This window comes from Pleurodeles waltl, chromosome 7 (assembly GCF_031143425.1).
Source record: "Pleurodeles waltl isolate 20211129_DDA chromosome 7, aPleWal1.hap1.20221129, whole genome shotgun sequence".
Classification (NCBI taxonomy): domain Eukaryota; kingdom Metazoa; phylum Chordata; class Amphibia; order Caudata; family Salamandridae; genus Pleurodeles; species Pleurodeles waltl.
Genome location: NC_090446.1, coordinates 795,974,183 through 795,990,728, shown reverse-complemented (window position 1 = coordinate 795,990,728; position 16,546 = coordinate 795,974,183). Strand labels below are relative to the sequence as shown.

The following is a 16,546-nucleotide window of genomic DNA, read 5'->3' as shown; positions in this document are numbered from 1 at the left end:
CATTTTCAGGCAGTTTTTAACCCCAATGATTTTATCCAAGTAAAATTTGGCTCTAGCAATAACGCACTTTTTTCTGCTAGCCCTTTAAAGCAGACTTATTAGTCTTATTAGTATTAGTTTGTCCTCATTACAATACGTTTTCCGCCAATTTCTTTCCAAACATTTACATTGCTTTTTTGTTTTTGGGCAGAGTCATTATACCATGGAGCAGGGGGGAGGATTCTATAGTGTTTCCTACTTGTGGTAGGGATGAATGCATCGAATTAGGATCTAAGCCAAGAATCAATGATGTTCACATCTGATTCTACTGAGTGACTCAGCACGGCTCAGTTAACTTTAAGTAGAGAGTTAAGAGTTGGGATGTATGCTTTGATCAGCTCCTGCCAGTAGATGTAGTCTGATTTTCTCAGAATCAAAACCTTTGTTGAACGAGTAGGAAAAAAGAGACTGCAAAGTGATCGGGCAATGGGGGAGGAATAGGCTGGTCTATCTGTATTTTCCTAAGGTTGGTAAATATAGGATCCAACATGTGACCAGCTACCTGTTTGGGGAAATTTGTGATGATCTGGAAAACATTCATTGGGAAAATTAAAAATGTCCCAGTGATGTTTCATTGACGAGTGACAGTTAGGTTAAAAAACTTGAAGCTGTAAAACTATGATCCTGAGCAGGATTGACTTTAGGATGCCTGGGTTGGCCAACTGATGGGTAATTAGGCTCAGATGCAGGGAGGTGGTGGTGAAGTTGCAATGTGGGCAATTTCTTACTGTTAAAACTAGATCTAAATCAAGAAAGGGGGACCAGGCTTCTGTGGTAACGGGGCAAAGGGCAAGCAGTTGAGAAGCAGAGTAAGTCAACCTACCTGTAGACAAAGAGGCAGCATTCCTGGCCCCTGGACTTGTTCAGGCAAAGATGGCGCAGATGGGCTTGCCTTTATTGTGCATTTGGCACGCAAATGGTGTGTCTGTGCCAATGCAGTGTTTAAGTACGCAGGCTGAGAACAGGTGATGAAGGCCACTGCACACTAGAGTGCTAATCTCTCTGTGCAATCGCAGAAAACAATGGCTGTCAAGATAAGTATTCCCCCCAACTTAATTCCCAGCAAGATGTATTAGTTCACCATATTGTAAAGACTTTCAGATTCAATCAATATTATATAACAATTAAATTTTACTGAGCTGCAGGTAAAAAAAGAAAGCAACTCAAATTCAAAAATGAAAAAGACTAGGAAGACCGTGATTGTTGTGAGGAGAGCTGATCAGACCATGCCACTGCTCTGTTTAAGTATGCAGGCTGGGAGCAGATGATGAGAGCTACTGCATGCTAAAACACTAACCGCTCTGCTCAATTGGCACAAAAAAATGGTCGTCAAGTATTTCCCCCCAACTAAATTTCCAGCAAGATATACTAGTTCACCTTATTTTAAAGACTTTCAAATTGAATCAATATTGCATCCAATTTTACAGAGGTGGTGAATAAAAGAGAAAGCTATTCGGATTTAAAAAGTAAAAAGGCTTGGGCGAACTTGATTATAGCAATTATCATGTGCTTAATTTTCTGGCAAGTTTAGCACAAAAGCAGTTAGGCTTAACTTAGAGGCAATGTGTAAAATATTTATGCAGCACCCAATCAGTAACAAAGTGAAAACACAACACAAGAAAAATCACACACCGATCTAGAAAAGGTAGAGTAATTATTAATAATATGGTACCAAAATGACAACAATCCAGTCAGTAGAACTCAGGATATGCAATTTCAAAGTCTTTGATAAAAGTAGCGCCAAAAAGTGCAAATCGCCAAAAAGGGTTTTCTGGCTGCACCGGACAGGAACAAAGTCAGCAAGTTCAAGCTGACAGCCATGGAGTGCGGGCCGGGCACAGGACTGAGTTTGGCCCACTGTGCAATGTACCTGGCTGTACTTAGAAAGAGATGCGAGGTCCTGCTTGGCATTGTGTCAGTTCTGATGGGGCCACCAACTTGGTGCTGTGAGGTGCTGCATAGAGTTTCATCTTGCTGTGTTGGTTCCAGTCAGGCCACAGATCAGGAGCTGCGAGGTGCTGCAACTCAAGGTCTTGCATTGCGCTCTTTCGTGTCACATCATCCTGCATCGGTTCTGAGGAAGCCCACAGTTGGACCAGAATGCCAGCCCATTGTGCAGGACCTGAGGGAACACCTCTTGGGGATCAGGACTCACTCAAACTGAGACCAGCAACAGGGCACAGGGAGGTCCAGTTGAGTCTCAGCAGCTGGGGAGTTGCAGGACCAGGGGCGCCTCCTCTGCCATGCCAGAGGATCGTTGCCTTCAGCAAACCTTTAAAAATAAAATGATAATAAACACTGTTCATTATTGTTTTATTTCTAAAGGGGCGGGCCATGGGGGTGATGAGCAGTAAGGAGAGTGCACAGAGCAGTCCCCTCAGTGCACATGTATGTTTGGCGGGCTGTCTCACGCTGGCCAAACACACAATCATAACACTGCTCTGAGCAGCATCATGATAGGCGCAAGGCAGGCTGGGAGCCTGTGCCTGGAGTGCGGCAGCGACCAGGTAAGTTCAATTTCTTGCCACGACTGTGCAGGACAGATCTCTGGAGATCATTATGTCCATCGAGCTCAGAACCTGTGGCCAGTCAGCTAGCCCTTGGAGTCACTCTGATGGTGCCAGGTTGAAGGAGTAGGTCAATTTTTCTCTCCTCAGGCAGCAGGACAGAATGACAGTCCTTCCAGCAGTAGGGCAGGAGAACAGCTTTTCTTCTGAGTCTTCCACAGGTCCAGAAGTGATCTCAAGAGTTGGTCTTCTGGTCCAATATTTACACCTTATGCCAGCTTTGAAGTGGGAGAAACTTCCAAACCTCCCCCAATGCCTGGTTGTAGAATGTCCTTCCTTCCCCTGCCCTGGCTCTGAGAGGTGTAGGGTGACAATAGAATAGGGTGATGTCCTTTGGGCTGAGGATCCTGAGTGTGCTGAGGCAGCCCCTTTGAAGTGCAAGTGTGGTAGGTGGCAGCTCAGTCTCTCCCATGAGGTCACAATGGCCAATCATGCCAACATCCTGTCCCCTTTTGTGATGCTGTCTGGGAGGAATACACAAAGCCAGCTTACAAGTAGTCACATGACCCAGGATACCCGCTACAGGCACCAGACAGTTGAGACAAGAAAATGCATTTTCGGAGTTGTGACTTAAAATCCAACTTTACCATTAATGAGTGTTTTAAGTTGCAATTAATTTAAGACCAAACTTGACATTCCTACTTGCCCCCAATAAAAAGTTATCATTTACTAAATGTGGTAAAGTAACCCAATGTTATCCTATGGAAGAGAAAGTGCTGGCAGTAGTGAAAACGAATTTAAGAGTTTATCATTATTAGGACATGTAAAAGTTAAGAATATGTATCCAACTTTTTAAATATACTGCAATCTGGTCTGTGGGGAGTTTAAGGTCTACCCTAGAAGCAATGTAGATTAATTAAAAAAGGAAGGCTTAGGTCTGGCAAAAAGTATATCTTGCCGCATGCAGCGTGCAATTACATGCTTGAGACATGTTTAAAAAGGCTACGTAAAGAGGTGTCACAATAAGTGCTGCAGGCCCACTAGTACAATCCAATTTACAGGCCTTGGGTACCAGTACTATCATTTTACTGGGGACTTAGAAGCACATTAAATGTGCCAATTGGGTGTAGGCCAATTGTACTATATGTTAGGGAGACATCCCAAGAACGTTAGCTCTGGTTAGGAGTGGTAAAGTGCACAGGGTCCCAAAGCCTACAAAAACGAATTCAACAAAACAGGAGGGGTTAAGGCAAACATTGTGGGGTGAACCTGCTGCGAGGGTCATGTCCAACAGTAGCCAATTCACTACAGAGGCATTGAGTAATTTTAAGAAGAAATTAGAATTTCTCTGATTAGACAAATTAAACTTCTTTGATGTTACAAATAGAAGCCAAGGAAATATGTGGGATGTAAATGGGTTTCCAAATGAAAAGGCTTCTGACACAAAACAGTTTGCTAGTGTCTTCTTCGGCTGGCCCATCCTCTCTTCCTTGTCTCACAAAACCAAAGCCACCACCTCTTTTTCCTCCTTCAATATTTGGCCGATTAGCCCCGGGCTAAAAAAAATGGTAAAGGGACACTCATGACTGTGATATTCCTTGCCTGAATCTCAAGGCCCTGACCAAGAATTAATCCAGGGGCTTGAGTCACGTTTACTTGTGCTCAATGTGCATGTACAAAACGTTAGTTCAGGTATTTTTAACGTACCAGCACATGTACCCTTTTAAGATGTTGAGTGAAATGCATGTCCAATATGGTCAAATGTAAGCAACCAACTGTGAAAATATGTTGTATATACATTAGTTGTATGTGTATCAGGCATGGCGTCAGGCACCGTAGACCTACATTTGCTACATGAAAGCAATGCTTTGTATTCCAATGAAAAAATATTCATTGCACAATTTAATACACAAAACTAATCAGCTGTACAGTGCATCCCTTGATGTTTGGTACAGAGGTGAGTATTTTGTTTTCCGTTATAACCTCAAAATTACATTGGTTAACTTAATGTATATTAAGTGTGAGAGTCTCAGACTGTGGCCCTCCTTATTAACCCTGGTAGAAAGGCTACCGATGACAGGGAATTCCTTCCCTGTTACCGGCAAACAATTCCCCCCTCCCAACAAGCACAATAATCCCCCACCCCCTTCAGGTACAGCACCCACTTACCCCCACCCGCCCTTCCAAGTACAGAGCCCCCACCCCCCTCCAAGTACAGCGCCCCATCCTCCATCCCCTCCCTACATACATGCACAGACACCCACTCGCACCCGCATACACTCATTCACCAACACGCATTCACTACAACACTCATACTCACATACACCACAGCACTCATACTCGCATACACCACAACATTCATACTTGCACTCACCACAACACTCATACTTGCACTCACTCCAACATACATACACGCATACACACACATATACACACTTACATTCATACACGCACTCACTTCTACATTCATACACGCACTCATTTCTACATTCATACATGCATTAAACCATGCATACACACATACATGCACACATAACACCCACTCACACATGCACACACAACACCCTCCACCCCTGTTGGACGATCGACCTACCTCCAAGGAGGAGGTTGTCAGGCAGGGAACGGGGACGGCGCACCCACCGCCAGCAGCACCCTGCCATCAGGACACACCCAGGCCGTATTACTACAGGTGCCGCCCCAGCGCCTCCTCCCACCAGCACGACTACTGCTGGAATTCGACCCAAAATGTGGCGGAAATCCAGCAGTACTCGTATATAGTGGGTGGAAAACCGCCAGCACTAGCGGTCTTCTGATGACCGTGGTTTGGCAGTCTTTCATAAAGGCTGCCAAAGTCATATTAGGGGCCTATGTGTTAAAATTAGCAGTGATAAACAATGTTTATTGAAAAACGAGAAACAGAAATTAAATACTGAATGAATAATTTACTACCTACAAATGAGGCAAACAACTTTTTTGTCCTAGCTAATGTGTATGTTAAAAAAACTATTTCCAAAACCTGAGTTTGCGTTTGTCTTTTTCAGATGCTAGCATGTATGCACATTACCTGTTTAATGCATTCGACACTGCACAGACTGGATCAGTCAAGTTTGAGGTAATTACCTTGCAACTCAAAATATTTAGATCATTTCATTTTCAGAGTATTTTGTATGAAATGTCACTCTGCTTATAAGTCAAATTCATATAGTTTATAAGAAATAATCTTTTTGTTATGTAAGGCTTCCATTTCTGACGTGGCAACAGGGGTAAAAGGAATTCATGTCTGTCCTGGGAGGGGCAGATGATTTTCAGGGTAAAAAGTGATTGATGCGGGTGTTTTTCTCCTCGAGACTCTGAGGGCCATATTTATACTTTTTGACGCAAAACTGCGCTAACGCAGTTTTGAGTCAAAAAAATTAGCGCCGGTTGACGCCATTCTGAAGCGCCATGCGGGCGCCGTATTTATTCAATGACGTTAGCCGGCATTAGCCGCCGGCGCTGCCTGGTGGGCGTGAACAAAAACGACGTACACCAGGCAGCGCCGGCGTAGGGGGATATGGAGCTTGGGCGCCAAAAAATGGGGCAAGTCAGGCTGAGGCAAATTTTTCGCCTCAACCCGATTTGCGCCATTTTTTTCGACTCCCAACCCCCATTGAAATGACTCCTGTCTTAGCAAAGACAGGAGTCATGCCCCCTTGCCCAATGGCCATGCCCAGGGGACTTATGTCCCCTGGGCATGGTCATTGGGAATAGTGGCATGTAGGGGGGCACAAATCAGGCCCCCCTATGCCACAAAAAAACAACAAAAAAAACTTACCTGAACTTACCTTAATGTCCCTGGGATGGGTCCCTCCAGCCTTGGGTGTCCTCCTGGGGTGGGCAAGGGTGGCAGGGGGTGTCCCTGGGGGCTTGGGAGGGCACCTCTGGGCTCCTTCCGAGCCCACAGGTCCCTTAACGCCTGCCCTGACCAGGCGCTAAAAAACTGCGCAAAAGCGGCAGGACGTCATTTTTTTTAACCCGCCCACTCCCGGGCGTGATTTTTACCCGGGAGTGTAAATACGGCGCACATGCCTCAGAGTCAATTTTTTAGACGGGAACGCCTACCTTGCATATCATTAACGCAAAGTAGGTGTCCACGCTAAAAAATGACGCAAACTCCATGGACTTTGGCGCTAGACGCGTCTAACGCCAAAGTATAAATATGGAGTTAGTTTTGCGTTGGAATTGCGTCAAAAAAAACGACGCAATTCCGGCACAAACAGAGTATAAATATGCCCCTGAGTGACCTCTCCAGCTTCTTTGTTGTCTGTTTGACGTCACTCAAAACCCTCGATGAAAAGCATCCTTACTCACTACTACCTTTGTATAATTCTGCATAGTACTGCATGTTTAACAGCTCTGCAGCGAAAACACATCGAGACAGTATAGGGGACGGTAAGTGCATTTGCCCTACATAAACTACAATAACCCCTGCGTGAGTACAGTTGTTGCCTGAGGAGATGCCTGCCACTATACTTCATATTGTAGAAAAGATGAAGGCAGTTGAAAGCCGAATACAGTAGGGCTTAATTTCTAATCCCATGTAGTGTTTTTGCAGTCTCCGTTTAATGTCCTTCATTTAAGGTGTATGGTTTATAGGAGAATTTACCAAATTAATATTATGAAATATGCCAACTTCTAGAGCCAATTCAGTGTGTGTGCCTTTTAATTAACAGTGAGGTGAATGTGCGTGTCGGAAGGCAGAATAATATATTTATTATACTTTTGCTTTTTGGATTTTTGAAAACCCCCTTTGTAGCGTTTTGCTACTAAAATCCAACTAATTTATCCTGGAAAGTTTATTTGCCAGCAATAATTTCGTGAGCTCCTCACCCTGTAAATGAGTAAAACTGCACATGGCACGTGGTGTTGTGAATGTGTAGATTAGCAGTGACAGCCCGGCCTCTTGTACTGCTAGTTTACAGCTCTCCGCTGAGACACTGCGAGACATTGGAACATGCACCGTATTGGTCTCGATAAAAACAGCGTGTCTAGATTGTGTTTGAGAACTGGCCCCGTCAGTTTGAAGATTTATTGTACTGGAAAGAATGTAACTTCTTTATACATTGGATTTAGCAATTTGTAATAATGCCTCTGGCTGGTCCACGAGCTCACAGCAGGTATGTCGGTGCCAGGATGTTTTAGGCAGTTGACAAAACTCTGAACAATAATTCCAGATAACTACTAGTGTTTTTCAGTGTACTGGGGACTTTTAATCACATTTACAGTTTTGATTTATGTCAAGCACACGCTGAAAATTGCTATTTTTGGCACAGATTGTACAACATTAGACGCGTTTTAATGAAATTGGCGTGGTTGAAAGAGAAATGCATTATATATAAAGGACGTGATTAGACGGGAAAACATTACGTAGAAGCATTCACACTCGCACATTTCTAGTCAAGGATTAGGCAGGGTTGCTATCAAGGGAGTAGCCAGAAAAATCATTACTCCTCACTTTGAACCACGTTTGGCATGGTGTTGAGTAAGTGAACATGCAGAGCGTACAAGCACAAGCTTATCTAGAGTTCTAAGATGGGGGCTTTGTAAACTACAATTAAAAATGGCTAAAAACTTCACATTTTCTATGCATTCTTTGTGGAGCGCTCAGTCAAGGTCTTCCTGCTGAGGCTGACCTTCCATAAGGAATTTTGGATTTTCCCTCAAAGACAGTAACGGCGCCTATAATTTAGCAACATCCTAAAAATCCAAATGGTGTTTCTAACCTACTTGTCCAGATCACATATTTACTAACATTTCAAACAACCCAGCACAACATGGTAAAATGCTATTCTGCATTGCATAAAAGGGAGAGAGCAGAACTGTGGCATATTTACAAATATATGGCCCTAGTCCATGCAGGCACGCTTGTATCTTGTTGCATGGTTGCGTGCATTGCAATTAGGATAGTTTTTGTGCTCAAGAGGCTATTCCCTCTTTGTATGTGTGCTGCAGAGTGCAACACACTTGCAAGCAAGCAAAAACAAGGAGAAATGAAGATATTTCTTCTTGTTAGGCCAGCTGAGGGTACACACATCACTTTGGTGCAAGCCCATGATTAATTCTTTGTAATTATTTTTTTTCATCAAAATACATGGGTGGGGGCATAGAGACCTGTTCCACCAATAAATCATCTACCTGATGCAGGGTAAGACAACTTTGTGTTGCTTCCTTTTTTTTTAAAAAGTGCCACACAAATGGGTATTATGAAGAGGAAGGAGTCGGACCATCCTTTCTCCCTATTTCTACCATATATATAACAGTTCTTTCAGCTAATTAGACACATAGTTTAATTTTGCTGTTTTTCTGATATAAAAATATATGTAAGTAGGTATCTTATATATATATAGATCATTTTCTACCAGGTGTTTTCATGTGAAGTTATAGACAATATTAGCAAGACATCCGTACACCCAATATGGAAAACTCACCTTAATCATACCTACTTCATCAAAAGTTTGATTTGCCTATGTCCTCTCAGGAGCACAGCCTCTGAATAAAACCCACAGATTGGGCATGCAGGGAATCAAACACAATATAACCTTTTGCCCCCGCCACCTCTAGTCCCACCCTTCCTGAGTTGAGTCTACTATGGGCCAGATTTACTAAGGCCCTGCATTAAAATCGGATTTAAAGAGGCACCCCAAGGGCAATTTGTGCCGCCTTGCTTGACTTTGTAAAGTAATATATTGCAATGCAGCGGTTTGCACTGCGCTGCTTTCCATTTCATTGTAGTAGACATTCCATGAGGGAGCATGGGCATTCTTGTGCATCCACCCATAGAATTGGACGCAATCCCAGATTTATTTAAAACAGTAAACCTGGGATTGCGCCAAAATGGAACATCTACCTCAGAGAGGCGTAGCAAGAAGAAATATCTTTATTTCATCTGGTTATTACCGCTTTCCATGTGTGCTGCATTTTACAATACGCCTCTAAGGATTGTTGTTGTACAGGAATGAATGCCTTCCTGCACAAAAACAATCTTGCTCTAATCAAGACATGTTTGCACCATGGTGAGGGCGCCTGCATCGCCACTAGGCACCATACACTGCACCAGTGCTATGCGACAGCAGAAGTGCACCATATCTTAGTAGATAAGGTGCATTTCTGCTCGCTCCCTTTCACATAACACAGCACAGCACAGCAAATTGCCTGGCGGCATTTCATTGCATGAAAGTTTAGTTAATCTGGCCCCTTATATATAAACAAAATCCCTGATGGCATACCACCCTTACCCACCTGCTTTCCTTCATCTCCTGCTTTCCTTCCCCTTCTCTTTCTCATATATTTTTAATACAAATCTACTTTAACAGCTATTAATCATTCTTCTTTCCATAGAGTATAGCTATCAGTACTGGCATCCTTCTCCACCTCCCTTTCGCCTCACTCATGCTCTGTCAGAGAAAGCTGTGTTAGCCCATACACATTGCACAACAGTGGTTTAAAACATATTTCTGAGCACATGGAGAAATTTGCTACAGCTTGGTCTACTATTCAGTCCCCTTTCCTCAGTGTCCTGAGACATGAGTGAGATGAGGAAGTAGGGTAGCTGTTTCTCCTCCATTCTACCACATCCTATAGGTCTCTCAAGACTCAGGGGAAGCAGCAGTTTAAGGCCTACCCAATCCATCACTTCCCTCGGGTTTATGGAGGCCCAGAAGAGACAGGGAAAGGGCAGGGAAGTGTCCACTGCCTGTATGACATAAAAGCAGTGAAAAACACATTTTGTTGCTGATAACCACAATGTCATAGTAATGAACAAGAGTGATCAGAATTCCGCATTTTCAGCAAAGGTTTAACTGGAATCCATAATCAACATGTACAATTGTAGCTGAGTAACTGTCATGACAGGTATCTTTTTAACAGAATGGGTTTTGAGTGACATCATAGAAGATGAGATTAAATTTCAGTTTGCCTATGAATTAATGCAGAACTCTGATGGTAATTAAGGGTATTGCCTTGTTGACAGACAACCATATGGTGCAAGTGTATTATGTTATACAAAATCCCAAAGATAGCTAAAATCAGCAGTGAGCTTTTTATTTTTTTCCTCTTCAATGTGGTGTAGAAAAGTGGATCTTTTTGTTTTGTTCCTTCATTTTTTGCTGGATTGAATTTCATTTTTGGACTTTGCAAAGCAGAAGCCTGCTGAACACCTCCCAGTACATGTTCTCTGATCCTGTCAGGTTTATGAAGGGTATAGAATAAGTCAAAGAATCCAAAAACAGTCCAGGTTGTTCAACTCTTCCAATAATGATATGGAATACAAACTTCTAAATTAAGAACCTGACAAAAACGGATGAAATGCTAAAACACTAGAAACACTCGTTCCCCAGCAGCAGTTTTGTAATCTCTCAGGAACACCGCTAAGGAGTCCTAATAAACAATAATACATGGTATTTTAGTAATCGATCCCTTATTCACATACACACTGTGAACTTGGCTTGCCATTCGCCCGGCACAGAAAGGCAACAACAAGTCAAGTTACCACGACCACTCTAGACCGAGTCACAGAAAGTTCAGGAGAAGGAAAGCCTAACTCTAAGAACATCCAATGGTTCAAGAAATTGTCTTAAATGGATCAAGCAGAATGATGAAGACCAAGTAAACTGCAACAACAAGAACAAGGTGATGGATGGAATTTTTGAATTAATCTCAGCTACTGGCAATCATTTGGTCTGCATCCCAACCCATTGTTTTTTGTCCACCATGCCACTTCACTTTGGCCACATACAAATCTGCCTTGACCCTGCTCCTCATGGAAACAGACTAGCCCGAACTGCCAAGCCAGGTCCTCTCTGAACTGGAATACAAGTAACCTAGGACCGGTTTTGCCCTGATAAGGGCTCATCAGCCAGTTATAGCTTAATTTCAGTGGCACAGTGAGCACAGAATCCATGCCTGGACATACCCGTCACACTTAGGACACCAACTGAATCAAAAACATGGTGATGGATCACATGGTTGAATTAATCTCAGCCACTTGCCTAGTTCAGAGCTTTTACGTTACTCTTTTTCACAGCTTCCATGTCTGGCCTCTGTCTAAATCTAAAGAAACCATCTAATCGCCCCTCCCGAAACGTGGGTGAAACCATAACACATGTTCAATGTGTGCTAATCCCTAAACATGTAATAATTATCTATCCCCTATCGACAAACATGACTTCTAGGCGGGCCATGGCAGAAGGGCACCTGAAAACAAATCAGATGTCACATTTTTGGTGTACTGTGTAGATGTACACCACCCACACGTCTGATTATGAAACCATCAGTGCTGTTGCCAAAATCTCAGGTGAAATCTTTTGGACATGTTTAAAAGCCTAAAGCTAATAGTTTATATCATCTATAAGTAGTGCCTTAAAGCCTCAAAAGCTAGTGTGAATAGCGTAGAAATGTGATACATGTCAATTCATCATGTCTCTACAGATTGGAGCAATTTTTCCATAATATGCAGCCTGCTTCAAATATAAAAGCTCTACTTTCATAAGCTGGCTTTTAAAATTCATCTTTGCTGCATTAGCATATTTTTCAAACTGTCTGATTATTTGGGGAACATAGAAGTTTAATTACAATGCCTCAAACATGATTTGAATGTTGTTCATCTTTACCTAGACCAGGCCAGTCCCCAGTCTACCAGCATGCCACCTCCTCTAGTGACGGAATGTCATTTTTCTCATCCAAAGGAGATGTAGGAGTGCTAGGGATTTTTTTAGCATGATTGCTTCTGTCAGATTTCTCAGAATGACAGAGGAGGTTATTTACACACACATCCAACTATAGTTACCTAGAAATGTGACCTAAGGGGAGAGTACAAATGACATCACACAGAGCAAGCAGGAAGGCGCGTAAGTGTCAAGAGGACTCTCGTGTGAGTTTGCCTTTGTTGGTGACGTTCCCTATACGCTATTTTACTCTTGTCAGTCCACAAGCTGTGTCATCCTAAGGATTTTAGAAACCCCAGGCAATACACATTTTTGGGGCCCATGTTCAGAACATCTTTGAATTGTATTACCCATTTCTTGTTAGTTCAAGTCTGCATAATGCCAAACAATACTGAATAGCTGTTAACATTTCACAGCACTACAAAAAACTATTAAAATATGCCTTTACCAGTGCCCAAAAAATCCTTAAGATAACACTGAATAAAGAGTGATTGGCAGAGAGAGGGAGAGATGCTGTGATAGTTAAATAGAAGATACCGTGGTCAAACAGAGAGAAATTTCACCTTGGAGCATGGGGGCCCTGTGCAATTGCTCACTTTGCCAATGCACTAAAACGTCTCAGACGACAAGATTTCTGGTCTTAGAACCAGTTTGAGTGGATTTCATGTGGATGGAAAAAGGGAAAGTTTCTGCAATAGGTCAGCCCCGGGGAGTCTCCACATAGAGGCTTCTAGGTTTCCACTCCAAGGACTTCTAACACAACTAGACCTGGAAAAAACTGTGAAATACGACAAATACTGTAAGTTCATATTCATATACCACTAAAAACACCAAATACGCTTTTTACTTCCAAGAGGACAGTTCTTCGTGGCTGTGATTATCAAACAAAAATGTGCACACCAAATACAAAGTCACAGGCTAGAACATTCTGACGTATTCCCTACATAAAGCTCTATCTTCAGTATTGTATTGAATATTAGCAGGTCATTCGCTAATTATGTTGAGCTTTATGTTGAGATTATCTTCGGTGTTTTTTAAACAAAAACCTGCCTTTATTCTTTTTTTCAGCTAATTCAACTCGAGTTCATAAACTCAGCTTTACTTCACCTTTGTCCCACCAACAAGGTCCCAACAAATATACACCTGTCATGATTGATCTTTGACACACAAACGTGTAGGGCCTACGCAGCACCATAAAAGTGAGAATGTCACATGTCCGTATAAAAATGTGTGTCAGGTGCTAAATCAAAAACTCCCTGATTCTCTGGGTAGCAACAGACATGCATTTAAGGCCTAGCTCCAGGGGAGCAGGTGTGGTATGTGACTAGGTACAGCCAGTGGCATAACAAAGGCCCCAGCAACCTCTGTGGTGTCGGGGCGGGGGGGGAGCTCCAGCGGGCCCCCTCAACGCAGTACACAGGGCATGGCCGTCAGGCCCCTGACTGGCTTCAGTGGGGGCCCTCCAGTTACTTTCCAGGGGGCCCACCTCAAGTTTGGTTAGGCGACGGGTACAGCAAAATGCGATTATCACAGTTGCAATACAGATGTTGATGTCCACCAAGAATTTTGTGGTAACACATCATTTTGATAATATTTTACTATGTGTACCAAGAGAAATCAGACACGTTTTAATCGAAAAACACAATACACAGTACAATAGTCAGACATCATAATAATGCTGAAATATAACAGGAAAACAAGGGCCACTGGCTATGCAAACTAAATAATGTTTGCAAAGCTAGATAACACCCAGAATGCAAAAGGCACGATAGCAAAATCAGTAAGACACAGTTAACGGTGTTTGTAAACAGAAAACATTCGGAGGGCAATAACTAGCAGCAGTGAGGACATTACATTACATTTAATACCCCTGATCCAAGAAGCTCAACAACATCAAAAACTTGCAGAAGCATGTAAAATGTTAAACAAATGATTTACATTGTACCTGGTACCGACAAAAGAACAGGATAGTGTTTCAGAATTCAAGTTTTTTTTTTATTGTAAAGAGAAATGCATATCTCATGGATAAAGGTTTGTGGGGATCAATCACCCAATTTTGCTACCTAAGGTCATTGGAGGCTAAAGACCAGCAGCTGCTCACAACAGAAGGTGCAATGATGGTGGAAATGGAAACTGTTTACTGTCACACAGTAAAAGGGCAAAGCCAAAATCAACAAATGGGTTTGTCAGAGACCATGCAGGTCTTTCAGGATACACCTTGCTGACTACTGAAGGCAGTGTTATTTTACTACACATGACACAGTGAATCACAATGAAAATAAAGGTGAGGCAATGAAGAATGTTTTTGTCAGGAGGGTCACCGTTCAGTTTCACCTGTCCTTGATGTTCAATTTTCCTTCGTACATCCATTGTGAGGTGAGGAATGGAGGGGTGCACTAGGGACTGTCTTCTCATATATATGGTCTCTCTGGGCTGGATGATGGCAGCCGCACAGGTAAGGTCTGCAGCAGCACTAGGGTAGGTCAGCTGAGGTTTGTTAGCGTTTTCAGGCTTATTCCTACCAAGAGGCAGTGGGAGTCATTCATGACCACACTCTAAGATCACAGAAAGTAAAGCAGCCCATGTCCATACTGGTAATGCCAGGAAGTGCACTGGGGTGTGCAGTGAGGAGGAATGATGTAGGAGAAGTCAATGGGGGCCACTCTGAAAATCCAGAGAAGATGCCCCACATTTGTGGCAGTTGTTATTTATTTTTTTTAGATTTTTTTTCAATTTAGAGTCAGTCATGATCACAAAACATCATTACAAACCTATACCCATGAGACAAAGGTAATGAAAATCGATGAAACAACCAGAACAGGCAACTACAAAGAGTTAAAAAAAACATGAAAAATACAAAGAGAATAACAAAAGGACAATGAAAATAAGGACAAGATATAAAAATTGTAGAACAACGCATCTCAATACTAAATGAAGCCGGTCTAGGTGCGTCAAAAGCGTTTTAAGGCACTGGGGCCTCTAAACATAGAAATTGACAATTCAAATTTGTGTACCTGACATAAAAGTGCTTGGCACTCCTGAACCTTAGAAGGAATGGAGCTTATCCAGGATCTTGCTATGCAGAGCCAAGTGGTAATAATTATGATTGACATCAATGGGTTTTGCCTGGGGTTTCAATCGATTTTGTGACCCAACATAATCTCTGTAGTGGGTAACCGAAAATCATATCCAAAGTGGGATATGGACAGATGAAGTTCTGCAGCCGAGGGCAGTGAGCGAACCTATAAACAATATCTTCCATGGGCAGTCCGCTGTTAGGACAGTGAGGGCCTGATTTAGATCTTGGCAGAGAGGAATGCTCCGTCACAAACGTGACGGATATCCCATCCACCGTATTACGAGCCCATTATATTTTATGGGGATCGTAGTACGGTGGACGGGATATTCGTCATGTTTGTGACAGAGTATTCCCTCTGCCGAGATCTCAATCAGGCCCTGAGTTTTGTCAGGATCATGGCCCAATTAGAGATCCTTTCAGAGGTGTAATAGAGTATACAGATGGTCTTTAACTGCTGAAGCTTTAGGCTGATAGAATGCACAAAGCGACTGATAATTTCTAAGGCACCAGTGATCTCTTCAGAAAGGATATCCGAATTGAGCGTCCTGCTCCATTGATAGGCCAACAGTCATTGACACTGTAAGTGCTAAAGATTTGATACAGTGCTCTGATCGAAGCCTTGCCAAGTGTCCTGTATAGATAAGACAAGATCTCATCAAAGTCTTCCAAAATTATCTGGTCCTACGCCCACACAGAAAGAAATCACGTAGCTGTAAATACTTTTAAAATACTGATGGGAAAAGTCAAAAGAAGTCTGGAGGAAGAAATAAACAAAAACAGTTATAATCAAACAACTGCCTAGACTTCTTCACCCCTGAGATTGCCCAGGCCTTGCCCACTGGACTGTGGAAGATTGAGGGAAATTTGGGATTCCCCCAGAGTGGGGTGTATGCATGTAAGGTAGGTAAGGAGTACTTAGAACAACTTTCCCCCAGTTACAAATTATGGCCCTCATTCTGACCTTGGCGGGCGGCGGAGGCCGCCCGCCAAAGTCCCGCCGTCAGCTTACCGTTCCGCGGTCGAAAGACCGCGGCGGTAATTCTGACTTTCCCGCTGGGCTGGCGGGCGGTCGCCTTCAGACCGCCCGCCAGCCCAGCGGGAAAGAGGCTTCCACGATGAAGCCGGCTCGGAATCGAGCCGGCGGAGTGGAAGCTGTGCGACGGGTGCAGTTGCACCCGTCGCGTATTTCACTGTCTGCGCAGCAGACAGTGAAATACATT

General features: G+C 43.1%; 1 protein-coding gene across 2 annotated transcripts in view; it reads left to right on the top strand.

The window, feature by feature from the left end:
* Window positions 1–16,546, top strand: part of KCNIP1 (potassium voltage-gated channel interacting protein 1) — a 1,382,576-nt gene that overhangs the window by 1,321,374 nt on the left and 44,656 nt on the right. For both annotated transcript variants that reach the window (XM_069199338.1, XM_069199337.1), the window contains one exon: window positions 5,588–5,658. In XM_069199338.1, coding sequence (XP_069055439.1) covers window positions 5,588–5,658 — 71 coding nt within the window. The remainder of the gene's footprint in view (window positions 1–5,587; window positions 5,659–16,546) is intronic.